General features: G+C 45.0%; 2 protein-coding genes across 12 annotated transcripts; one reads left to right on the forward strand and one right to left on the reverse strand.

Annotated features, from left to right (window-relative positions):
- The first annotated feature begins 1,045 nt into the window (after positions 1-1,045).
- LOC147047331 (uncharacterized) lies at positions 1,046-25,376 on the forward strand. 11 transcript variants are annotated; one of them, XM_085927461.1, is made up of 13 exons: positions 1,046-1,316; positions 3,853-3,920; positions 17,521-17,636; positions 22,358-22,593; positions 22,709-22,801; positions 22,957-23,033; positions 23,113-23,142; positions 23,276-23,331; positions 23,445-23,623; positions 23,911-24,216; positions 24,285-24,548; positions 24,614-24,840; positions 24,944-25,376. In XM_085927461.1, exons 8-13 carry the CDS (start codon positions 23,321-23,323, stop codon positions 25,097-25,099), a joined length of 1,143 nt encoding a protein of 380 aa, XP_085783587.1. In that variant the 5' UTR covers positions 1,046-1,316; positions 3,853-3,920; positions 17,521-17,636; positions 22,358-22,593; positions 22,709-22,801; positions 22,957-23,033; positions 23,113-23,142; positions 23,276-23,320; the 3' UTR covers positions 25,100-25,376. The 11 variants fall into 11 exon arrangements, with proteins under 11 accessions (XP_085783587.1, XP_085783583.1, XP_085783584.1 ...); XM_085927457.1 differs by having other exon boundaries at positions 22,358-22,408; positions 22,522-22,593; positions 22,709-22,799; positions 23,276-23,623; XM_085927458.1 differs by having other exon boundaries at positions 22,358-22,408; positions 22,522-22,593; positions 22,713-22,799; positions 23,276-23,623.
- LOC147047332 (capping protein, Arp2/3 and myosin-I linker protein 3-like) lies at positions 7,004-21,493 on the reverse strand. Its single transcript, XM_085927464.1, has 40 exons — positions 21,386-21,493; positions 20,449-20,543; positions 18,001-18,051; positions 17,879-17,938; positions 17,705-17,826; positions 17,516-17,610; positions 17,334-17,404; positions 17,050-17,123; positions 16,892-16,967; positions 16,722-16,810; positions 16,502-16,596; positions 16,054-16,140; positions 15,850-15,959; positions 15,700-15,777; positions 15,550-15,626; positions 14,966-15,070; positions 14,820-14,889; positions 14,665-14,746; positions 14,453-14,549; positions 14,185-14,239; positions 13,787-13,959; positions 13,603-13,671; positions 13,008-13,101; positions 12,847-12,945; positions 12,662-12,781; positions 12,478-12,591; positions 12,224-12,399; positions 12,043-12,130; positions 11,845-11,964; positions 11,202-11,268; positions 10,638-10,825; positions 10,356-10,435; positions 9,779-9,934; positions 9,038-9,218; positions 8,335-8,962; positions 8,160-8,251; positions 7,963-8,089; positions 7,785-7,856; positions 7,574-7,681; positions 7,004-7,358 (listed from the first exon to the last, which is right to left on the reverse strand). The coding sequence occupies exons 1-40, from the start codon at positions 21,441-21,443 to the stop codon at positions 7,318-7,320; spliced, it is 4,440 nt and encodes a 1,479-aa protein (XP_085783590.1). The 5' UTR covers positions 21,444-21,493; the 3' UTR covers positions 7,004-7,317.
- Positions 25,377-25,500: the final 124 nt, after the last annotated feature.

Here is a 25,500-nt window from a genome sequence, read left to right on the forward strand (position 1 = left end):
GATGAACGATGAGCCGGGGTCGACATGACGGCACGCACACATACACACACACACGCACGCACACACACACACAACAAAAGGATGGACGCACCACTGCGTGACTGACAGGCGGACACCGAGTGTGTGTGAGTGTGTCGGTCGGTGTGTGCGAGTGGCTAAAGTGTCGCTGCCCCCTTCCTTTCTTTCCCCGCTGATGCAAATCCCTGTTTGCAACAATCCCCTCGCACCCAGCAGCCACAGCGTCCCCTCACATGGTTCACTGGCATGTGCCCCCTCTCCATACCAGAACCAACCCCCGCCACCCCCCTGCCCCGTCCCACCACTGTTTTTCTCCTCTGTATTGGCCTGTCTCTCTTTGTCACCCTTTGTCTGTTTTTGAAGTTTATTTGGCGACCTGTCAGACCTCAACACACACACACACACACACACACACACACACACACACACACACACACACACGTTTTAAGTGACATGTTCTGTCCACACTTGTCGCTCACATTTGGTTTTGGCTGCAAATTTGGGATTGTTGACAAATTGACTCAGCATAGCCTCGGTGTGGACACTGGCAGCTATTGCATTCTGCCTCATCTTGTGTTCTTGGCCTTTGCTCAAACAGAAACTATTGATCCAAATGGAATAAAATGCGACTGCTAAAAATAAGACGTTCATATTACCTTTTTGAATACAAAGAGTAAAATATAGCTAATTATGCAAATTTTAAAATGAATTCATTTGCCATTTCATTTTACATAGCTTTAAGTTGTGTTCGACATTTTATCATTACATAAATTGCTAGTAATAATAAATTATTATGAAAAATGCAAAATCCACTTTTTTTGTGTGCACTTGGGGACTCCAGTATTGTAAAAAAGTTAAATCCAAACCCTACAGATGCTACAGAGATACTTTTATTATATATACATAATATTTATATTAATATTAATTAATATTTTTTACTCCGTTCAATTTGATCCATTTTCTGTTACGTAATTCTAACCATACGTCACATCCGTTGAGGCGGGCGGGACAAACCAAAAGAGGTCCGCCATCTTTGTTACTGGAGAGACCAGAATGTTCCGTATTTGGAGGCATTAATCCACACAACTCACACCGTTCCTCAGTATCAGAAGCTCAAAGAACTTATTGGTTAAATTTCAGTTTTTAGGACGAAGTTCCCAAATCTGTGGGCAAAGTCAGTGCGACTTTGCAAGGAGGAATGTTTCAGAAATTTCTTATCTGTAGTATTTGCCGAAAAACTTCGTTTCACTGAGGGTTCAATTCCTTCAATCTATAAAAATGACGGACACAGTAAAAAGGTAAGACGACACAAAAATAATAAACTATTTCATTTTCATATTATTGTGTGTTTATGATGCCCTCGTTTTCATAGCATTAGCATCAGTCTTTCTACTGATTTTAGCGGAGTGCGCTCTATATTTTCACTTCTTATGGATGTATTATGAGTAGATGTTTCAGATGAATTGCATAGTATGTGCTGTTTTATTCTTTGGAAACAATAATGTGTTAAATACAATCATTAGCTTCTCGCGAACGCTAGCACTAACGCTAGCGGCAATGCTACCGCTAGCATTAGCTTACTTGACTTGACTGCAGTGCTTTTTTACAAGACGTGTTCATAAATATTGTGAAGGGATTGTGTTAAGTATTGTTGGATGGAGAAGTCAACCAAAAAGTGTCCTCCGAAAGTGAACGGGATCTGCCCATAACCTGCAACTAAAATACAAAGCTGAATTGTGTTTTATAATTTATTGTAATGTAATTTGTAAAATATTTATACAGTTTATATAATCATATCTAGAAATAAGACAAATGCTGTTAATTAGTCTCATTAAATACGTAATAAATTCCCAAGTGATAACAAATTAAAAATATTGATATTTTCCAGTGTCAAATAGAATGTTTCAAGCTAATGAAATGTAATTGTAGACAAAATATGAGTGAGGCGTCTTCTGGAAGATTGCTCAAATGTCCATGAAGCGCTTTGTTTGAGACACCTCCCACCCCCCCTGCCCCCATGGTCCCGCCTCTGTCTGTTAGACTCAAAATCTGTCAATTAATTCTGTTTCTTCACAAGCCATCTAAGTCGAGAAATGCACAACAAGCATTTCTGCCCGCTAAAACTTGTTAATCCGGAGTCTGTGTGCGCTTTACCGTTATCTCGTTAAGCAGTTAATGATGATTTTTTTTTTTCTTACAAATCTGATTTATAACACCAAACCAACCGCTGAGTCATGAAAACGCGACTGCACTTATGTTTCTCAAAGACTCATCACCTGCTTAAAGTTCCCATTAGTTACAATTTCCACTCGCTTCTTTTTTCTCCTCTCCCTCTTGTTCTGTCTTTTAACCTCTTTATCTTGCAATCGTTTGTGTTTCCGGAGGAAAGCTTAGTGGCAAAAACAACAAGGCCTCCGGCGTGGTGAGCTAGGGTTTGGGACAAAAAGAGTGGGAGGCACACAGAGGAACTTACCTCATAGTCCACGGCACACCGCCATCCCTCCGGCGTCTGCGCACACATTTACCTCACAAGAATGATGCAACGTGTCAGCCAATCATTTCATATCAACTTGCACTCTAAAAACAACTGGGTCAAAAATTACCCAATGATGGTTGAAAAGGGTCAACTAGGGGTCAACTTTTTTTCATTGGCACAACTCACCCTTGTTTTGTATAACGAAGCCCCAAAATTTCATTGTTCCGTAATAAACATCTGTAACGTCAGAATTATTACAATATATGGTGTTTGTATCTCTTTGCTGTTGCCATCTAGTGTCAACTTTGTGTTACTACACACATTGTCTGATATTTTATGTGGCTTTTTGCTCCTTCCTGTTTGTTCACTATACCCTAGTTATTTATTGTCCGATGCTACTATCCACATTAGCACAACATTTCAAACATTACAGAACTCCTGATTGAACCCGTTTAATACAAGAGCTTGCCCAACGTGGCCCCAGGGCCATAGATTGCCCATCCTCGCCTTAGATTGACCCTTTAAGTTTGCTGAATGGCTACCCCGCCGCCTGCTGTCAATGACAATCTGACCCGGTCACCTCTCAGCCTTTGTCCCCCGAGAGGCTCTAAGGTTCAAGTGGGGTGATAAAACAGTAGCCAAGCAATTTTCAAGCTGTTTTTTTGACGGACAGGATGTGAGGTGAGTGCCGTGACGCTCGGGGTGAAGCGGCAAGGCGTCAGGGGGCCCCAGGGTCTCCACTAACGCGACCTGATCCCAGAGATACATGACCTAATCCGCGCTAACGCCAGCGCAAGCGTCAGGCTTACACGTCTCACCTCGCGAGGGGCCGTCTCCCGCCCTCGTGCCCTGCACGAGCGGGCTCCTTCACTCTCTACATGTGCGCATATGCATGCACAAAACGACCGCACAAATCATTAAATAGAAAAAAAATAAATTAATAATAATAATAAAAAATACAGAATGGTTTGTTTTTAGCAAACTGCTAAATGTGTCTGTCGCAAGAAAGTGTGACATCAAAAACTTTTCTGCTGTTTAAGAGATAGGACTAGTTTATCTTTTTTTTAAAAGGAAAGTTCTACATTAAAAGTTTGTCTTTGTTTTACAAGTGTGAAACTAAGTTTGCGTCAATTTTTTTAATTTTTTTTTTACCTTTTTTAGAAATTTCAACCTCAGTATCTAATTTATGCATAAAAGGTTTCTCTTCTTTTTAGTTAAGTCCAACATCAAAAAAATATTTTCTTTTTCAGAAATGACTAAATTAGCATCTTTTTCATTTTTTTGGGGGGGGGGACAACAAATATTGTTAGTCTTCTTTTTAGTAAAGTCCAACATTAAAAGTGTGTTTTCTTTTTCAGAAACTGCAAACTCAGTAGTTTCTGTTTTTTTAAAGAAACAGCAAAATAAACAGTCGTCTTCATTTTAGGTAAGTGCAACACATTTTGTACCAATCATTGTTTGTATTATATCTGAAATTCCAATGTCCAATACTTTTACAATTCCCTTCATTGTTTTTGGTATTAATTGATTTTTTTTTTCCAAGCCGGCCTGATGCTGCCTTGTTGATTGTTTATGAATGCGTTGTGAGTTGTCCACACGTGGGGTCTTATTGTGAGTGGTATTATCAGGCTAGTCATGGGATTAGCGCTGATTGTCCCCCTTGAAACGGGTGTCGGATTAACAGATAGCAACGCCGTCTTCATAAACCGTCTGCAGTGAAGACATAAGCCGCCGAGGATATTAGCTCGCCCTCCTCGCGCCTTTGCCCGCCTCGGATCGATGAGTTCTCGCTCGTCGCTCCCGGTCCCATCGATTCATAAGCGCAAAGTGGCACCCCCTGCAGGTCAATCAATAAAAAAGTAAAACGGGCTATGATGTCACTTGCAACAATTGACGTGTTGTCCTCGGTGCCAATAAATCAATATGTTGACAATTTCCGGCGGTCCCCCGGCGTCACGCTGCTGGGTCTGCTCCAGGCTTACAGCGTAGACGCTGACACATACAAACAAACGTGAAGTATTATCTTAATCTGAAGGTATGGAAAAAAACACACGGATAAAGAGAGGTGGAAAATCAGGGGGTGCTGGTAGACAGTAGAGGAGGAATGGGAGGGGGGAGGAGGAAGAGAGGGATGATGAGAGATTAAAGGTGGTCGATACTCCCAGACTGAGAGATGACACTAAATCTGTTAATTCGCCACCCCCCCACCCCAGTTGCGCAGACCCCCCTCCCCATCGCCCCCCTCCCCATTCTTCTGTCTTGAACAAGTTTTTTTCTACCATTATTTTGGGAGGGGGGGGGGGCAATTTTACATATTTTTATTACTTGAATTTAACAGCATAAGAGTTAGTTCCAAAGAATATGACCATTCATCATTCAATAGGAATAGTTCACCATCCAAAGCATACCACGTCATGTCAACCATGTATCTATCATTCCATTTATTCAATCATCAATTAGCACAAAGTTTATTCGAAATCTATTTAGCCATCAATCAAAAGCAAATGGCGGATGGAGGAGTTGGAATGCAACTGGGTAGTTCTAAACACAGCCACATTTTTTGTTGTTGTTGTTGTTGTTGTTGCTATAAGCGGGTGTGTGCACTTGTGCAACCACATCAGTTGTTTATTTTGACTTCCCTATCTTGAAGAAAGATCAGTGGACTGCTCTTTTGTATTATAATGACATCATGGTGCTCACTGCTGCCAGATCCTCCAGGGGACTCTACGCCGTCCCCGTTAAGGAGACGGTTCCCATGGCGACTGAGCCCAGCAGAATACTTGTGACCTTTTGCAGGCAGGATGGGAAAACACGTTTAGAGTGGTCTGCTGGTCAACTAGTTTTTGTTTTGTTTTATTTGGAGGTCATAAACAAGTGTTGATACATAGAATGTATATGTAAAAATGAAATAAATGCAATTTATTTATTATTCATAACATGAAAACACAAGTTGATATATTTCATTAGTTAATAGATAGGAATGAAATTACTTTTAAATTCAATAATAATGCGCTAAATTAATAGAGCAAAAATTGCATTATTTTATGGAGTTTAATAAAATAGTGAAGTGACTGATTTTTTAAAAATTCAATTCACTTTGAAAAGTGTTACTTTTTCCTTTATTTTAACTTTATGTTTTTATTTAAGAAACAACAACATTTTTTTGGGGCCAAAAACGTTTACAAAAAAAAAAAAAATCAAGTTAATTTGACCTGTAAGGCAAACGGATCCATTTGTGTTCTACATCTACCCACTCATTCTCCATCCTCAGCTTCCTTCCCTCACGTTGCCTGGCAACCGCTGAAGAAGGCTGATGATTAAGAGGAATATGCGTATTGGTCATCAGCTCAACAACAAAAAAACAAAAAAAGAGAACAAGCGACAACCACAGTGAGTTTAAAAGTTCCCTGCACGGCTCAGCCGTTTTTCTGCAGCTTGCTTGTAAACTTGTAACGGGCAATAAAAGCGCTAATGTGGCCATACATCGGCATGAAACTTGCTTCCAGAAAGAGGCTGTCAATTACCCAGCGAGAGCCTTACCTTTTATTTCATCAGCTGTACTGCCCACATCAACAAATGTGCAATATCAAGTGTGGAACTGAAAGATTAATTATTGTTGAGTGCTGATCTGCTCGCTTAACGGTCTTTTCTTGATACCCTAATTTGCAGCCCTACCTCTTTATTAAAATCCTTACCCAGGATCGAAGCCTTATTTTGGTTAGCAAATGTGCAATATTGCATCTAACTAAACTTCCATATGGCTGTAGTGGAAGGTCAAATTAAAATTAGATAGATAGATAGATAGATAGATAGATAGATAGATAGATAGATAGATAGATAGATAGATAGATAGATAGATAGATAGATAGATAGATAGATAGATAGATAGATAGATAGATAGATAGATAGATAGAGATATTTCGACGATGATGTGGTGTGTTGTCTGGCTTGTTTTGAACTCATTACAGCAGAAAAGAAGAAAAGGGCAGGGCAACGTTTGCTAATGGCGACAGGGAAGGCTCCAGTTGTGTATGAACGTGTGTGTGTGTCTATTGCCTGCCTCTGCCTATTTATAGTGATCAGTCGCCCCCTGCTGTTCCATATTCTCCAGCTTGTGGCGGGAAAGGCTGTCGTCATGCCAACGCAAGAAGGATGGTGGGAGGGTTGACATTATTTATGAGGCGTTTAAATAGCATCCACCTGTAAGGTCGATAATCAAAGCAACCGCGTTTCGCACAGTACATGCTGGTGAGTGATTAGAGCACAGGTGTCAAACTCAAGGCCGAGGGCCCAGCTACGGCCCGCCACATCATTTTATGTGGCCCGCAAAGACAAATTGTGGATCAAATCCATGTGTCATTACTAGAATTGCAAATTGTCTTCACTTTTCATATACAGTCATAATGGCCCTCCAAAAGAAGCTATGACTACAATGTGGCCCGCGAAAAAAACGAGTTTGACACGAGTTTCAAAACTCCAAAAACAGTCGGGCAAACACAGTTTATCCGTTACATTTTTTTATTCATACATTCGTTCACACACTGCGTTTATGGTCTATTGGGGGTGCTCATACATAATATTGATTTTTCTCTCTCTATAAAATATAATATCACCTTTCAGATATAAATCCTCAAGTCATGTTCAAGGCAGTCGGCTGTGTCGGTGGGCACTCCAGTTGTAGAAATCACATTCGGATAATATGACTAAAAAATATGAAGATTTTACAAGCCACAAGTCAGATAAGAAGTTGAGGGCGGTCTTCTCAAGAAGCAAACACTGTTAAATAAGGGTAGCACATGTGTGTCGGGCCTGCTGTGACAACATCACACCAGCTCGCTGTGACCAGGTGCTGAGTTGAAGCTGTCTGTGAAGACAAAAAAAAAAAAAAATCAGATTTTTATATCAAACACATCCAGTTGTGTACAGTGTTTGAATCATTCATCATCATACAATCATAATTTAATAACAGTGAATTAATTTATCATTACATTTTCAAATGGTGGGAATTTTAACACTGGTACAACAATACAAGACAAACTTCACACTGACAGCACACAGATATAAAAAGCAGACATGTACCAGACAAGTCCAGTGACTTATTTCTGTTTTGGGGCAGTCTAGGCTTTTTCTCGGGGGGTTTGCGATTGGGGGGCTTCTCAATGCTATTGGGGCTGTCCCTGTCCGTGCCTGAGTTGATGGAGGACATGGGTAGGGGGAGACATGGCGCAACGTTAGCAAGATACAAGGCAGACTGACACGTAGAGTCGTGGACCGCTTCATGAGGCGATACCTGCGTCGCACGACATGGCTTTCCGGTTCCTTTGAGGCTTGACGGGTGCCTGAGGCCGCAATCCCTCTTCACCTGAGCGAGTGAAAGGAAATGAAAATATTTATAAATCGACACAACTTGTGTAAAAATAAGAACGACATTCATGTCTGATTGACGGTGTTGTTTTGTTTTCACACACCTTGACTGGCAGCTCTGTCGGGCAGCCCATGCGCATGTCTGCCGAACGGAGGGGGCAAAGGTGGAGGGGGCAAGCTCCTCTCCGGAGCCGGCTCTTTCAGAAAAGTCACGTACGATGTCGCCTTTGGCTGTTTGAAGCCCATCGGCTCAGAAAGTCAACTCGCAAAGTAATTGAGCACAAGGATATTTGTCGTATACCTTTTCGGGAATCGGCGGAGGTTGAGTCTCCTGGTCACTTCTTTTTTCCTGGTCCTTCCTGGCTGCATCACCCTGGAGATCGTCATCTTCTTCTGCAGCAACAGAGCAACATTGTATTACCGCCAACATAGCAACACTCACAGGCATGAACTTTGACCCCTACAACTATCCTTACCAGGTAGTGTGTCTGAGCTCTCCACTCGATGCCTTTGCCGTAGTTTGGACAAATTGGGTTTGCTACTTTGCGGCGGGGGTTCAGGTTTGGGGGCCGCTCGCCCGCCGTAGCCACTCCTCCACCCTTCCGGGCAAGAATCGGGACTGATCCGTCTTTCCCCCTGTGCGTCAACCTCCGCGCTCACTTCCTGCTTGGGCGAGGGCGTCCTGTCCGAGGGGTACGGTGGCAACGGCCTCGGTGTGAAATGATGTCTGTCGGGCTTCCAGACACTTCTGTCCGTCAACTGGGCATCCAGCTGAACGTCCGTCTGCTTGCCTTCCGACCACGAGCGGTCTATCTGCCTGCCGCCCAGCCGCTGTCTCTCCATCTTGCGATCAATCTGCCACTGCGTGTGTCTCTCCGCTGTCCACTGTCTGTCTATTTGTCGATCCGGGTGTCTGTCCACTGTCCACGCCTCCCCCGGCCTCTCGTCCGAGCGCCGCCTCTCCACGTGCCGCTCGCCCGTCCTGGTGTCCAGCCACATGTCCTCGGCTTGCAGAACCTCGCTGGTCCTCTGCTTGTCGTCCGCCCAATACTTGTCGGCCTCCATTGGCGGATGATCGCCGGGCACCGCATCTTTTTCAGAGCGCTATCAGATAAACAAAAACAACCCGGAATAGTTTGAGAAATCACATGAAAATCTTTGACCTGGTGGCGTCAGTACCTCAGTGGGGGAGTAAAAGGGATGTTTGCTTCCTCCCATCACTGAATACGGAATGCCCGGCATGGGTGGTGGCGGACTCAGAACCAGAGTATTCTTCCCATCGGGTCTATCTCCGGGAGACCCTGCTTTGGCAATGGACCTTGGGGGCTGGAGGAGTGTGTACACGTTCTCTGTGGCTGCCCTGAAGACAAAACACATGAGCATCAAGAGTTGGTCAAACACACAAATATAAAACGGCGCTCGCTAGGAACTGCCACAACTCGCGCCCAGGTTCTCACATTGAACTCACCGGACTTCCGAGGAATTCTACAGTTTATGTCTTTACATTCTATTTCATTATGATTTAAAAAAATAGTTTTTTAACTCCATACTGGTATTCTCTATTAAGAATGCAAAAGACATAAAATGGACAGGTTTACTGTAGTCATTTTCTGGCAAAGACAGTGTGATCTGCCGGCTCTCGTCGACATCTGTGTCCTCGTGACTGTGTACACCATAAGTTACTTGGCATATTGAACAGGATGAGGCACATATTTTTCTGGGTCGTTCAGGGGATTCACAGACGCTGAGTGTCCTCAAAAGAACCACAAAGACGTGTTTTGGGACACTGCACGATGCGTAGCAGATGGTATTTTGGTGGCAGCGATGTGAAGTACGACATTAGCGGAATTTGTGTGAGGCGGGACTAATGGGCCCAACAGGCAACTGAGAAGGGACTTTGATACATTTTGGTATACGAACCCTGATGGTGCCGTAGTAACGGCGTGCTCGCCGTAAAAGTCGATGTCCGACTCCTGGTTGGTCAGGTTGCGGTTTCTGCGGAAACCGAAGATGGCGAGGACGTTCCTCCTCTTCTTCCTCCTCAGTGAGTGCGTGTTGTGCAAAGAGGAGAGTTGACTGCGGGAGACGATGAAGGTCATAGTTGGCGTGTCAGACAAACTCGTTCCCGTCTGGCATAATTATACCACGCGTCCTCTGTCAACTCTGTCGGGACCTCATTGGATTCAACAGCCGCGTGTTTGCGGTTTCTCCTTCTGCTGTTTGACTGTTGCTAGGCAACACCTCTTCATATACACAATGGTTTATCTCTGTCAATTCCTCCTGCTTTGTTGTTTTATATTCCAATGCGGAATGTCAACAAAATATTTGCACATTTTCTTGAGTGCATTCAAAAACCTTTGGACAAATTTCATCTGTTGATTTTGAAGTCATGGAAAAGCATTGTGACTTTATATATTTTGAAGTGAGGCAGATTCCAAGTATTGCATTAGCTAATGTCCCAAAATAATTTTAACAACAGGAATAAGGAAGCACTTACCTGTCTGGAAGGACTCTTTTAGTATAGAAATCAGGCAGTCCGTCATCCAGCGGGCTTATTCCTCCATTTTCACTACACTGCTGATCACAAAGAACATAACACAGAATGTGCTTCGGGGTTACTGCTTTTACTTCAAATCATTTTGTCTCCCATTGAAATGAATGGAAATACTGTTAATCGGTTACAATCCCACATTCAAGTGCAGGGTGTGCGAACTTTTGCCACCTCTGGTATTAAAGTATCCTACAAATGGCGAGATAATAGGAGCAAAAGGCCCCTCACCGTCTCAGCCGGAAGGTATCCTCCTTTGTGCCTGCGCGGCGGTCTCGGGCGGACCCTGGTCACGTGGTGGAGGGGCAGACCCTGCGTGGGCAACTCAGACAGGCCTTCCCAGGAGGCTGAGCGGGACAGAGGTGTGGAGTAGGACGGGATGGAAGGGGGCGGCGAGGAGCTGGAGTCGTCGCAGAGACCTGAGGGTGAAGAGAATATGGACCGGTACGCATGAAATGTGAAAACTGACCCAAGTTGAGGAGAATGTCCAAACTCAGAACAACCAAGAATCAACCTCTGACTGTGAGGCAGACAGACTCACCATCAATGCAGCCCATCAGTAAACTAATATAGTAATATTTGATTGTTAATCATCCCTCTCATCAATCAGGGATATTTCCCGAAAGGTCCATTACCATGAAACCATGAAGTCATCTTTCAGACGGCAATACCGCAAAAGGGAAAAATGGGCTGATCAGAAAGTGCTCTAATGGAGCAATTTGTGTCATTGCAGGGGGGGATTTGAGGTCTGACGGAAAAAGAAGAGGTAGAGGCGGGATGTGTGGGACTACTCACTCAGCCTGGTGGATACGGGTCGTATTCGTCTCGTTCTTGAGCTGCGTTTCTTAATGGCTATTGTATCCTGGAAGGGAAGAAGATACTGAAAGACTGGAGACAGAAACATGACGTCAAGACCCGATAATACGAAGACGGGCCAGGGTAAAAAGAATGCTTTTGTCAGTGGAAGTTTCAAAAGAACAAATCCGCTTTTAAAGGCTTTTTCTGTTGAAGCAATGTTCTTCAGCAATATAAAAGGAGAGCTAAATATAGAATGATAACAGATAACACCTAGGATCCTTCGGGGTGACGAATACAGAGAAATTTGAGGTCTTTAAATTATTAGCAAAGGCTTGGAGAGAAGTTATTAAAGTGAGGACAAAGGGGCTGAAGACGGAACCTTGAAGAACTCCCCTCAAGACCACTATGTTTTAAGCTAAACAAAGACAAAAAAAGGGGCCACTTTGTCTTTATTAATTTGATGAACCGACACATAATTAGGTGGGCATGAAAACAGGATGCACAAAAAAAGTCTCAACATCTGAAACAGAACAGGAAGTCGGCCATTTTGCTTTGCTTTTGCTGGGTGAAATTCAGATCTTAGACTCAGTGGGACGGAACTGGAGCCCTGCGGTTCTCCTCACAGGGTACCCTCACTTACTATACTGGTGCCGAGCTCCTCTTCAGTGATGTCCAGAGAGTCTCTGTGTCTGTTGAACCTCCAGCCAGTCCCATCTTCGCACGAGCCATCCCAGCGTTTCAGATGAGACACTTGCCGTGTCTGGGACAGGGAGTTCTCTTTAAGGATGGATATTTGACCACTCAAGGCACACGCGAATGTCGACAACGTCGTATTTACCAGCGTCTTGTGGGTGGCGTAGAGTTCCTGCAGGATTTGGTCCACGATGGAGTTGGTGAGATAGGACACCACGGACAGCTTGACTTCTCTACCGAAGGAAAATGGTTTTCTTTAAAATACATACCCGCGTGGGGAAAGAAAATAGAAAATCAATAGTTTGCCCGAATTACAAAAGAGTTACTCTAAGGCTCGGTGGACATCCTGCGCTGCTCTTTCCATCAGGGCGGTGCGGATGGTGGCGCGAGGTACGGACACGCGGTCCGAGACGGACGAGAGTGGCGGGGACAGTCGCTCCGCCGCGGCGGACGACAGAGGACAGAGCTCACGGCACAAAGACACCATTGAATCAACGATCACCTGTGCAAGAGCAGCCTTCAGTCACCTAAGGAACACTTATGGCCTGAATCGGAATTGGGCGCTAACAACAACAACAACCTGAAGCTCTTTGTCGGCGGCTTTGGCAAGCTCGCCAGCCAGCGAGTCCAAACGTTGTCGCACCGGCCCGTCCACAGAGAGCACATGCGCCAGCTCGCACAGGGAGGGGTACAGCTTGGAGTGTGCAAAAACAAAACATGCTTTCAGCATTACTGCCCCACACTTGAAGAGTCAGGTGGCTCACCGCACGGGAATTCCTGGCCTCCTTTAGCACTTGCTTGGCCGCTTGAATATCCTCCGCTTCACCAACGCCTCGTAGCAGGCACACCTGCTGCTGAACCCGAGCGCACAGACGCTCCATCACCTTGGAAACGGAAAAAATGTTTCATATGAGATCGAGGCCACCGGCTGTCAAAACAGCAGAGCTACCTGCTCTGCGGTGCTGGTGACGAGGCCTTGATGCAGCCGGAGAGCCTGACGCTGGGAGAAGCGCTGAGTTTGGTTGTTCCTCACCAGAGCTCGCTGGATCTAAGCAAGAAGTCAGGATTTCTCCACCGAGCCCAAAAACAACACCACCACGCTGCACTAACCTTGGTCAGTGCCTGCTCCGTCCTCTCGGGGGCGCTACGGTATGCCTGACTGATGTCGCTCAGGGGGAGAGGCATGTACTGCAGGGTGAAATTACTTAAGAAGAGGAGAGAAATAGTGGCGGTGAGTTGCATCAGGCACACATGCTAACCACTTTTCCACGGCTCCCTCCATATTTGAGGGTTAGTTCAATTCTATATCGCTACTGGACAAGCCCATCTCACAATATCCCCTCATGAGAGCGAGTGAGTAATACCCTCTTCAACCATGTCCTACTTGGCCTGAAGTGACGGCTGAACTTTTTAAGATAGCCACGAAGAAAGCATCAATTCGCCGAGCTCGTTTTGCCAATTTCAACTATGTTTGCCCTGCAGGTCTTACTGCACAAACTACATCTGACGGGATAACTGCTTACAAAAATGGGGGTAAACAACTACATGCTCGTTTACCCTGATGATGATAATAATAAAAATGATAAAGATATTCACAAACATTATAATAATGTAAAAAAAAAAACCTAACAATAATAATAACAATAATAATAATGACAATATAAATCTCAAAAGAAACACATGAAAGACAATCTTATGCCCTTACTGTTCGAGTGCTCTGGCCACGTCAAGAAATCCTGCTGCGGAGGTACTGTTGCGATCCCATGTCACGCTCCTGCAGTGAGTACATGGGTGAATATTTGCCACCCAAATTTTCCACCCCATCTAACCGCTACCTGTAACCACCTCCGACCTCTTCAAAACCCACTTAATGGACTCCACAAGCTTACCGGAGCGTGGTGTTAATCTGCAGGGCTTTGCTCAGCATCTTGGCGCCGATGTCGTCCATGTTGTTCCCGCTCAGGTCCACCTTCCTTAGGCAGGTGTTGCTCCCCAGGGCGTTGACCAGAACCGTTCCCCGGGAACGGAGGCGCGAGTCGGTCAGCGACAAGGTCTGCAGGGCCTGGAGAGAGACACAGGAAGCGTGTTTCCATGTGGTTTAATACTCTGCACGTATGAATTATTGATTATACATGCATGTGAAGATGGTGGAACACAAGGCAGACAGGGACACAGAAATAATTCATGTTTCTGGGAAACGTGGTGTGAACACGATTTCTCTTTCTCTCTCGAGCTGGAGTGATGTTTATAGAAGAGCATTTGGATAGATCATCCTGTCCTCACTCACACATTCCTCTTCTTGTATGAGCTGCACCAACTTCTGTAGGACTTCATCCAGAACCCTGCGGATGTAAAGACGTGAAGACAGACAGCGAATGAGCCGAGGATAATTATCGTAATTTAGCTGCAGCTGCATAGCGGGTGAGATGCCGACGGCGTCTGAAAAGTGAACCAGAGTCAACAGAGATGTTGATTCCAGCTGGCACATGCCGTGTTTGAGATTTTTTTATCCTTTGAGACGCAAATAACCACATTAAAGGTGTGACGCGGATCACCTGTTTTTGATGTTGAAGTTCTTGCCAAGATGAAGGTGTTTCAGCGAGTGGTGTCGGGAGAGGGCGGGCAGAACCGTGAGCAAGTCGGCATCCAAACCTGTCGACACGAGAACATCTCAAAAGTCGCCCCGGGGACAAACTTGACAAAACCAGACAAGGTCAAAACAGGATGGGAAGGGCAGGGTACAATATGTCACCCTGTGTTACTGTACCGTTGTCTGAGATGTCCAGAGTGGCGATGGAAGAGACTCTGGGGAAGAGCTCCTGCAGGATGGCAGCACCGGCACATCGAAGCTGGAGGATGGTAAGAAAAGGCAAAAGAGCTTAAGATCACCGAAGAATCGTCGTATTCTGGATCTGTTCTCACCTCACAGCCACTGATGTCCAGATGAAGGTCGCTGATGTGAGGGTTGGAGGTTAAGCCCAATAGCAGAGCCCTGTTGAGCCAGACAATTGCTCTTTGCACGTTTCAGAAGCTCAAGTGAGAACAAGTTTTTGGGAAAATGGGAGTACCTGAAGACATCAGGGGGGAGTTTCATGGCGGCCAGGCTGACGTGGGTGAGGCTGAAGGCGGAGCTGAAGAACTGACGAAACAATGGCAGCGTGTCCTTCCCTTTTCTGCTAGGAATATATATTAAAAAAAACTGTAAGAGTAGGAAAAGAGAAAGCAAGATGGATGAGATGAGGCGAGAGTGGCCACATAGACAAGCGTCGACGCTCTTGACATGGAGTACGAACATTGCATACAGAAGAAGGCCATGACGGATGGCACCACTTAAGTATTCATACACAATGAGAGCTCTCAAATCCATCCGTGAAGAGCAAACAGTGAGTTCTGCCAAAAAAATACTACACAGCCGGAGAGTTTAATTCATTCTATGACCAAGATCGTGACTCGGTTTTCTCCTGTTAGAAACTAAATCGTGTTTCCCCCTTTGAAATGAACTGAAATGGTATTAATCTGTTGCAGATACTCAAAATATCTTGGGTTGTATTGGAAATGAAGAATAATAGCACTGTTCACAATTGTGAAATGTAAATGTGATGTAATTAATTCAATTTCCATGCCAGGTTCTTGCCCTTTGCACAGGACTGACCTGTTTGAGAAGGAATTTTTGGAAAGATTGAGAAAGGAGAGATCAGCGCAACAGCCCCTCAGTAGAGCCCCGAATAGCTGCCGGAGACAGAGTGGAAAGGGTTAAATCCGAGCCAAAGACGGACATAGCTTTGGACGGTTGAAGCCTTACTGAGTCCACAGAGCAATCTGTGCCCGACAGATCCAGATGCACCAGGCAGTTAGGCTGTGACAAGAACAGATACAAGCTCTGCAAAGACAGAAAGAAGAGGCGTCAAGGAGAAATGGCTCCATTTAAGAAAATGTATTGGCGTTTCCTGACCGAGGCGTCGTCCCCGGACAGGACGCCGGGGTTCTTGCTCAGGTCCAGGTGCAGAAGAGAGTTGGAGTATTCGTCACTGGAGTTGAGCGCCATAGAAAGCGACACCAACCCTAGATGGCGACAAGGAGAAAAGGTGAATTGTTCGAATGTTATTTGAATTTTCGAACTAATCAAAATTGGCGTGGAAATCCAACACAAGCAAACCTTTTGAGGTGAGCGAGGTCTTGGAGAGGTTGAGGAGACGCAGACCCTTGCTGAGGTGGCACATTTGCTGGATCAGGCTGGCCACGCCTGTATGTTACAAAAACAAGTCAAGAGCGAAATAGCGAGTTGTTTCTGAACATTTGAACATCGCCTCCTGTTCAGCCAAGTCGCTCTCACATTAACACTCGCAGTCACAGTCACACGCCGGCGACCAAGGCATCCGTGCGTGGTGGCAGTCGGCTCATCAGGAGCAATTAGTGCTTAGGCGTCTCGCTAACGGTCACTTAGACACGGGCGCTAGAGCCTCCGGAGATGCATCACCACCCTTAAAATTAACTTCCAGCGGAGACACCCCGTGGCTTGTCAAATGTCCGTGAAAATGGAAGGATGGTTGGACTGAGAGCATGTGGCTGGTTATTCTTAGAGTGTAATGGCCGCTTATCTACACCTTGGTTGTCCAGAGAGTTATGGGCCAGGTTGAGCGAGTGGATGACAGCGGCGGGGTTCTCCGAGAGAGCGGTCGACATCTTCTGTGGGAAGTCTCTGCAACACAGCAAAAGTTCTTTCTGCTTAATATTCAAGGCTCAACCCGAGATCATTTTAAGAATTTTCCACTTGAGTCGAACTCTCAGCTGTAAAATTGATTGAAAAAAAATTCTGACGCTTACGATTTCAACCCGACGTTCTCCAGCGTGATCTCTTCAAGGCTGGATGATTTGCTGACCGTGTGCAGGACCTGCTCGGTCACCTCCGAGCCCTGAACGCAATTAAGCATATGAACACGTAAGCTTCCCGCTTGACAACAAAACAACACAGCCACGGATTAATTTTCACTTGCCAAGCGCAGGTCTTTGCAGTACAGCTTAGTGAACCACGTGTTGTATGCCACCGATGCGACAATCACTGCCAGATCCCTGCGCGGGGAGAATGGCGACCATCAGGATTTATTTGTAAGATAGCCTGTTTTTGTATAGGTTTGTTTTTGTATCACCTGACCTGCTTTCAAGGTGGCTAAAGTCCATCAGGTTAAACTCACGGTTGTCCTGGGAGTGGTAGATGGTGTCCACATCCTAGAGGACAGGGAGAAAGTCACAAAAAGTCAACTAAAGGAAGTGCAAACTATCTAGAAAATTCAGACAGTCTTTGATAATTGTAGCCAAGCAAAGTCCCAAGTTCTAAAATTGGCGACTCAAGTCTGAGTCACGTGACTCGACTCCCCCACCTTTGATATTACTCATCGGTTTGTTGGCACGGTGAAACATTTCAAAGCGCTTCCTTACCCACTGCACTTCCTCCTTGCAGCTGATGCCATTATAGTCGCACAGCGCGGCGTAGGTTTCTGAAAATCCTCCTGTGGGCGGAAATAGACATTAGCGAGTCTGTCTTTAATTTTGTGTGTGTGTAAAAAAAAGAACACCTAGGCAACTAATTGTGTGAAAGATGACTTGCTCGTTTTCTTTACCGCAGGCCCGCTGAGTTTCCACGGACGTCTCCGAGCTGGGCGAATACTTCTTGCTGCCCTCGGAGAGATCGCTATCGGAGTGACAGATGGAAGGTCTGCGGAGGTTAAGACATCACAAAAGGTATAAAGATGGAAATCGTTGGGTCGTGCGCTTATTAAGTCGTCCACTTGTGAGCTGGTGAGTCTTACGCAAACACTGAGTTGTTGAAAATCCGTGAGAGCGCATAATTGATGTGGCTGACCACGTGGTTGAGGTGGTCACGTGACTCGAACCTCAGGCAGCAGGTGGACTTGTCGGTATCGATAATGACCTGCGACAAGACCAGTTAAGAACTAAACCGTGAATGGTGAACTTAAACTCACCTGGTAATCTGGGTGTGAATTCAAAGCTCGGATCTCCAAGAAGTTAAACGTGGATTCAACCTGTCGTCAAACATTCGTTGAGAGAAGATACCGACTTTAGCCGGAAATGTATATCGCGGTACCTTGGCGGGAATCTTGGGCGCCAGAAAGTAGAGACGCCAGGTCGCCAGTACCTGAGGAGAGACGAAGCATAACGACGCCATGTTTTTGTAACTGAAAACAAGTCGAGGGAGTTTTAATGGTTATGACAGGACGGAAAACAATAATCTGCACACTATACAAGACGGGAAAGGATGAGTCTCATCTATTGCTTTCTTTCCGTGTTCATGTATTGATCCGACTAAAAGCCCTTGCGTGTTCGGTAGACAGCTTCATTCAAGCAGGGGGGAAAAAAAAAATGGTTCAACTCACATTCTCACAAAAGATTCACCATTAGTGATATGTGACGTAAATGTAAGAGTCAAAGTGGCTCGTATTTCTGCACAAAGTGGCCTTGGGCTTGACAAGCCGCCGCAACTTTCTTACCGCGCGTTTACATTGGCACTGCGGGGGAAGACGTTAATTGAGTCGCAAGATGTGTGAGACTAGATTGCGACAAAACTTATCAAAAACCTCGTGATGCCTTTGAGATATGAGTTGAATTCATTTGGCTCTGTTCACACCTACAACGGCGCAAACGCCCCCTTTTTCACCCCATCAGCAAAAATCTATCTAGCTTGCTAGCTAGCTAATTTGCAACCTAATTACTCGTTAGCTCCAAGATGGAGGTGTTTTTGAGCACAGAACATAGAAAATGGAGCAAGCATCCCTTCTCGACAACTGAAAAAGTCAGGTAGCATCTCGAGGTTAGTTTTTGGCAGGTTGATGCTTTCCACCAGCAGCAAAGAGCACTGCCCTCTGCTACTCCTGCTCACATTTTCTGCCCCGTCGCTCCCAATCATTTACTTCATACACTCCGAAGGCCCGACTAAAACACTCCCTGGAGACCAAAGAGTCTCCTTGTGTTTCCTTCATTACAGAAGAAAAACAGGAACTGTATGCTTTCACACAGATGCTTCTGAACAAAACAAGAATAACAAGCAGATTGTCAGTTTGATATTAAATATTGAAAGAATTGCCAGAGCTTATAAAAGTAAATCGATCCTGCGTGGTTGAGCAGTCTCAAAAAAAGATTCCGACACATTAGTAAAATGCTCTCTCAAATAATTTTTCTGAAAAACAAATCGACTCATTCAAAGATCAATTTTATCTGGGCTGGCAGTGAAAGAAATTCCACAAGGTCACTTGTATGTAAAGGTGATGAATTCAATCAATAATTTTCTTTATTCTCTGTGTACTCAAACCCTCATGGTCATGTTTTCATTTATTTTATTTTTTTTAAAGAGTTTTCACAATATGGCGGTTCTGACACAAACAGCAACAACACTTAGCATGAGCACACGATTGCGAAAGCCACCACCTGGCGCTTTCTTATGTGGCAAAGAAGGAGTCCAAGCCGGAACGCTTCCAAACATTCTGGATAGATATTTCGAGTCGATAAAGCCCGACCGTATCGCATTACAGTAATGAGTCGGCAGTTGGAGGCATAGTTAAGAGTAAACGGATGTGAAGTGCGCTGACGCAGCAGGAGGAACGTCATTACCGCCACGGCGACTACAACTCAACTGAAGTCTTCTCAAGTCTTCAATCGTTCTCCAAAGTCTTTCATGCGTCAGAGCGCCAAGCACACCTCGTAACCTCCGGTACATTTCCACACATCTGACTTTGCACTCCCACCCAATGTTCTTGTGGATTACCAACATGACACAGAAGTGCATTTTGAAAAAAAATAAATCCCTAAATCGGCACGACTGATCAAACTCGGTTCTTAAGTAGACGACGCGGGGACCCAGCAGGGGGCGACGTAACGAACGACGGCTTCCCCGTTCAAAGAGAAAGCGGTAAATGGAGAGATGTGTTACGGAGGGAGTGTTTTGGAAGGATTGCGCGTAATCAAAGGCTGCGCATGTAAAAAAAAAAATATATATATATATTTAACTGCCTGCTTTTGCCACGCGATGAATCATGAACACATCCACAAAGCAGCAGAAGCTGTCAAAAAGCCAGACCAACTCTGAGCGGGTTTAAAAGCTCATTGGCCTTGCAGGGTTTGCAGGAAGGGCAACTGAGGATATTGCAAATCATAAAACCATAACCGATTGATCGTTATGTCAATCTCCATCTTAATCCTTCGCATGAGTCAAGCCTTCACCCTTTCTGTCCGTTCCAAGTTCATAGCGGGCGAGCTGATTGGCCCAGATCGAATCCAGATAAACTGGCACTAAACAAAAACGAGATCTTGCATCTCTGCCCTATATTCTCAGATGAAAGTGCTCTGGAATCAAACGCTGTGGACTGCTCAGCCCCCCTACCACTTAAACAGCGGCATCTGAGGAACCCGCCCTGCTCTCCTACTCTTTCTTCTGTGTGGTTAACAAAATCCCTTCTCTCACCGAGCTGTGCTTTTCGCTACAATTGGGGCTGCCATTGGGAAAAAACAAGTGAAATAATCGAGTAGTCTTCAGACTTACCAGAATCCGGTCCTCGGTCTTACCACTCTTGGTGTCGAGCTTAATTCCGCAAATGAACTTAATGGTTGATTTCTCAATGATCTTTCTGATGCTGTCTGTGGATGAAAGAGACAAGAAGATGTCAGTAATGTCACCAATATCAGCCACTTACAATCTCACTAAATGAAGTTTTTACATTGTGGGCCCAAAAAGTAGTTTGGATTGGCACCCCCATAGCACAAAGGGGAGGGGCGAGCAATATGACACAGAACCACCCCTTCAAAAGTGAATGCAGATGTTCTAGACAGAAGTATTCATCTAAGAGCGATGACCTTGTGCCAGCCTACAGGAAGGCTCACCCCCCCACTCCGGCGCAGCCCACCCCCTTTTGCCAGGAGGGTGTTTTGAATGAAGTGATGCTTGATTCAATCATCACAGTGCGACTCTAAGAGCCATTAGGAGTAATTAACACAGCAGCAGCTTACAAGGATTCCAAAATTTAAAAAAGAGCACAAATATAGCAAAGAACACAATGGCCTTGCTAGGTATTTCTGCTGACAAGATGCATGGAACATCTGCCTTAGAGCACCCCTCCCTCATTTTTCATGCACTGGATGGCAGGAAAAAAAAAACCACTTAAACGGTTTCCAATCAGCTGGAAATCTAATAAATTGCTTTCACATTATCTTACGCTTCCCCTCCCCGCTCTTTTTTTTTTTTTTTAAACCCCAATTTTTAGCCCGTGCGAAGGTCCCAGCATGTTCTGCTGAATGTTCTCCCGCTGCATGCATCTGCACATGCATGCGAACAAGATGTCACGCTTAACAAACTGCGTGTGTTTTGTTCGGAGGAGAGGAGAGGAGAAGAGAAGGGGGCGCGGACGACATGCCCGATTGAGCCCGCAGCGTCGGAGGAGGGCGGGGGATGGTTTGGGAAGCAGAACCACAAGAAGACCCACCTGTGATGTCCTTGTTCACACTGGCAAAGCCAAAAATGGTGATCTCTCTAGCGGCCATGACTGCAGCAGCTGGCTGCCCTGCTCCTGCTCCCTGTTCCTGCTCCTTCTCTTTTGTCTTCCTCCTCTGATGGACGCCCTTTTGTTATTCTTCCTCAGTCACGGACAAAAACAATGGTCGCACTTGCAGGCATTCCTGCAGCGCGTACGAGGTTCCCGGAAGAAAACCTATGGATTATGGGAGGATGGATGTGAAAGGATGGAGGGAGGGAGGAGGGGAGGAGGGGTGAGGGAGGGGTTACCTGCAGGAGATTTGAGAGTTAAAGTGAGAGTTTGCAGTAAAAAAAAATATATTTTTTAACTAAAATACTCCCTAGTAAAAAAAACAACACTCACGTTTATTTCTTTGTTGGCATTGAAGAGAATAGAATTTTTTTTGTCGTTATAGAATGTCATTTAATATTATTCACATTTATTGCTAATTCATAACTTATTCACAAAGTGCCATAAAAAAATAAGCCTCATGAATATGAATCAAGTGTGACCGTGTACTAAGGATAAATGCACACTATTTGGTTTAATGTGTTTGTGGAATATATGCCTCACAGTACTGATGTTCTGGGTTCGATTCTCATCTTCAATCTTTTTTTTTTGTGTGTACTCTGGTTTCCTCTCACAACCCAAAATCACGTTTTGTTGAGTGCTCTAGCTCTTATGAAAAGAAAGTTTGATAGTTTAGGGGATTTTGTAACCGCCTCCTCTTTATCTGACACTCCTCCTGTTTACAAATTGTCCCAGGAAGGAAATGTCTCCACCAAGATGACCATCACTATCTTCTGTGACTGGCCACTATTATTGCCTTTTGCTTTATTACAGCACTAACACATTTCCAAAAGCTGAGACTGAAAATATATATATTTTTATCATCAAATAATAATTTTGCAAAAAAAAATATCATTTTTATTTGTGAGGAAGATCTCAAAGCTTGGGGCGGAATGAACACCATCCTAATCTCTTCATTGCTGGGTGAGTACATCAATAGATGCAAATTCTTAGTGTATTCTGGTGAAAATATATCCTAGGGCATGTCTCATATTTCAATTTTGTGTTTTTTCCAACATGGTTTCATTGTTATTAAGCGGTTCAGAAAATGGATGGATGGATGTTTCAATGATGACCTAATCATGGAACGCTGATATTTTACGTTTATGGTACATATATAGAGAGAGAATAAAAAATTAAGCCTTTGTAGTTTGTTGTGTAGTTTTTAATTCAGTCTGTCTGTGTACGTGTGTGTCTGTGTGTCTGTGTGTCTGTGTTTATGAGTGAGTCGCGAGTGAAGAAAATACAGCAAGTCCATCCACATTCCGGGCGCTCCCATGAGGACGACTAGTCAGTGTCAGAGATTCATTAAGGAGTGTGAGGCTGTTGTGTTCCATCTCATGTGTTGAAAAGGCTCACAAGATCACTGCAACCGTGTGTGTGTGTGTGTGCGTGTGTGTGTGTGTGTGTGTGCGTGTGCGTGTGCGTGTGCGTGTGTGTGTGTGTGTGTGTGTCTATGTTGACTGGTCCAGACTTGTCAAGCACTTTAAAGCGGAAAGCAATTTGCAGGGCTGTCACAACACTTGGGAATTCCTTGTTTTCTATCAAGGTTATTTTTCAGTTATTTTCCTTTTTTTTTTTTTTTATTGGTGGGTCATGTGTGTGAGGTTTTGTTTTTGTTATTTCAGGTGTAGCGGCACTCATTGCAGCTTCTAAAGGTAAGGGATGGAGGTCACTGGCACAATTGACTTCAATTAAAATTGCATGATGGTTTATCACTGGGAAGGTAAGGTGGAGTTAAGGAGAGAGACAAATTAGTTAAAGCTCTACTCTCCATTGTGCACCTCTCAGTCCCGAGGACATCATTCAGCAACATCAATCAAACTTCCAACCCAGATGACTCACAAGTCAGTGTGACCGTTTGGCCGCCAGGGACGAAGGTCTTCCTCGGGGAGTGTGTGCTGCTGCGATGTACGGTGAAGTCCAACTCCACTTTGGCGTGGACTCACCGCTGGTTTAGAAATGAACCTCGCCCCACCCGAACGGGGAAGGACCCCCGGCATCTGCTCTCCGGGGATAGCTACGCCATCACCGCCGTGGCGAGGGAGGACGCCGGCAGGTACTGGTGCCAGGCTGAGTGTTCCGATACTAACACCACCAAGGTGCTCCTAAGCGGTCCGATTTCACTGAGTGTGTCAGGTGAGAAAAAGTTTTTTCGGTAGCACCGGGGGTGCTAAGATTTTTTTTCTTGAGGTGGCGTGGGGTGGCCAAAGACATCTCATGGGGTCTGCGAAACCAAACATTTTACAAACCCCAACAAATATTTAGAAAATTTTCGTAAACATTGTTGCCCGTGGGGATGTGAGGAAATGTTGACAAAAATTCCAAATAAATCGGAAAATGCCCCAAAGTCAATTATCCGGCCTGGCACCTGAGAGATGTCTAATTTGAATATAATATTGTATGTACTTTTTTGTGTGCTTCAGAGTTGCCCCCACCCTCACTGACTCTGACCCCCAGCTCCAGGCACATGTTCGCAGGCGAGACCTTTACCTTGCACTGTCCCGAGACCCTGACAAACTCCTCAGCTTGGGTCCTGAGGCAAACTTCAACCAGCCGCTTCATAAGAACTGCAGACTCCAAGACTGGTGCATGCTTCTCACCGGGCAGTGTCGTCGTCAATCCAGGCAGATCCAGTACCTGTTTGATCTCCACTGCGAAGGGTCAAAGTGGGCTGTACTGGTGCGAAGGTCCCAAAGGCCGCAGCAATGCTGTCCACATCACCGTCACCTGTGAGTCTTCAGAAAGATGTCAACGCAGCGTCATGTCATTATTTTCTGACTTTTATATTCTCCGACAGCCGGTCCGGTCATCATGAGGACCCCCACCTTCTCCGTACCACAAGGGGGCAGCGTGGTCTTAGCATGTCGCTATCAGAAATCCAACCACACAAAGACGACCATCTTCAGGAACGGCATTGAAATGTTCACCTACACTTCCCCCAGTCCAACTACGGAAATCAAACTAACCATTCAAAATGTGAGCGAGGCACACGAAGGCTTCTACAAATGTGCGTCACAGGATGGAACGTTGGAGAGCCCACAGAGCTGGTTGTCAGTAACAAGTATGACCTCCTCGCCGTTGGATCTTCTCTCGTTATTGAGTGTTGATATTTTCTATTTGTTTTAGGCGACTTCTTATCTACGGATGTGTCAGCTGCCTCCACTTCTAGTAACTCATTTTGTTTTGAGCCTTTGACCTATAAACACGCAGACCATGATATTAATCTAATCGTCACATCACTCAGAAAAACAAACATGACTGATTCTTTGAACAGGCTCCTGGACGTGGCTCGCTGTTTCATCCATTCTTGTGATCCTCATCCCGCTTGCTATCTTGCTAATTCATCACTTCAGGTCAGTAGCCTATTAAAAAAACTATTTTATTATACAGTGGGTCCTCAGTCATAAATGTATGTCTATTTATAAAAACATGACCCGTTTTATGATTCTTGTGAAGGTACAAGATGCTCGACACGCGCAGCTGCTGGACGGGTTCTGGCGAGGAGACTCCCGCCTCCGTCCTTCCCGCCACCAAGCAGGACGTGACGGAGGTACAGTGGGATCTCTCCTGGATGGAGATGTCCAACCTGCTCTATCCGGGCAAATGAAGTGAAGGACTTGGCAGCCAGGAGGCACCAAACTCGTTCGTGTCAGATTGATTTGGCTTTGAGTAGTTTTCCATGTTCAAATAAAGTTGGAGCTTTTTATCTGTAATTGCAGCTGGTGAATATACAGGTTTGAAGATTTGGTCTTGGAGGGCCGCTATCCTGCATGTTTGAGATGTTTCCCCTCCTCCAACATACCTGATTTAAGCCATTAGGATTGTTATCAGGCCACTTTAGATCTTGGTGATGATTTCAACTTTTCAATCCGATTTGCTGGATGAGAAGTATTTCAAACACGCAGAATAGCGGCCCTTGACGACTGGAGTTTGACACCGCCGATGTAGATAGTGTATGGTTGGTAATTGCACCTAGCGTGCAAGTAAAGGTTTGAAACCAGTTTGACTGCTTT

The sequence above is a fragment of the Syngnathus leptorhynchus genome, chromosome 13 (genome assembly GCF_054491065.1).
Source record: "Syngnathus leptorhynchus isolate UIUO chromosome 13, UIUO_Slep, whole genome shotgun sequence".
In the NCBI taxonomy this organism is placed as follows: domain Eukaryota; kingdom Metazoa; phylum Chordata; class Actinopteri; order Syngnathiformes; family Syngnathidae; genus Syngnathus; species Syngnathus leptorhynchus.

Excerpts from the sequence above, each read along its gene's own strand:
- LOC147047331 (XM_085927453.1), top strand. The coding sequence starts at position 22,762 with ATGAGGACGACTAGTCAGTGTCAGAGATTCATTAAGGA. Across the intron at positions 23,143-23,275 it reads ACTCATTGCAGCTTCTAAAG|TCCCGAGGACATCATTCAGC; the intron begins GTAAGGGATGGA and ends TGCACCTCTCAG. Across the intron at positions 23,624-23,910 it reads GATTTCACTGAGTGTGTCAG|AGTTGCCCCCACCCTCACTG; the intron begins GTGAGAAAAAGT and ends TGTGTGCTTCAG.
- LOC147047332 (XM_085927464.1), bottom strand. The coding sequence starts at position 21,443 with ATGGCCGCTAGAGAGATCACCATTTTTGGCTTTGCCAGTGTGAACAAG. Across the intron at positions 18,052-20,448 it reads AGACCGAGGACCGGATTCTG|GTACTGGCGACCTGGCGTCT; the intron begins GTAAGTCTGAAG and ends GTCTCTCCTCAG. Across the intron at positions 10,826-11,201 it reads ACCCGTATCCACCAGGCTGA|GTCTCTGCGACGACTCCAGC; the intron begins GTGAGTAGTCCC and ends CTTCACCCTCAG.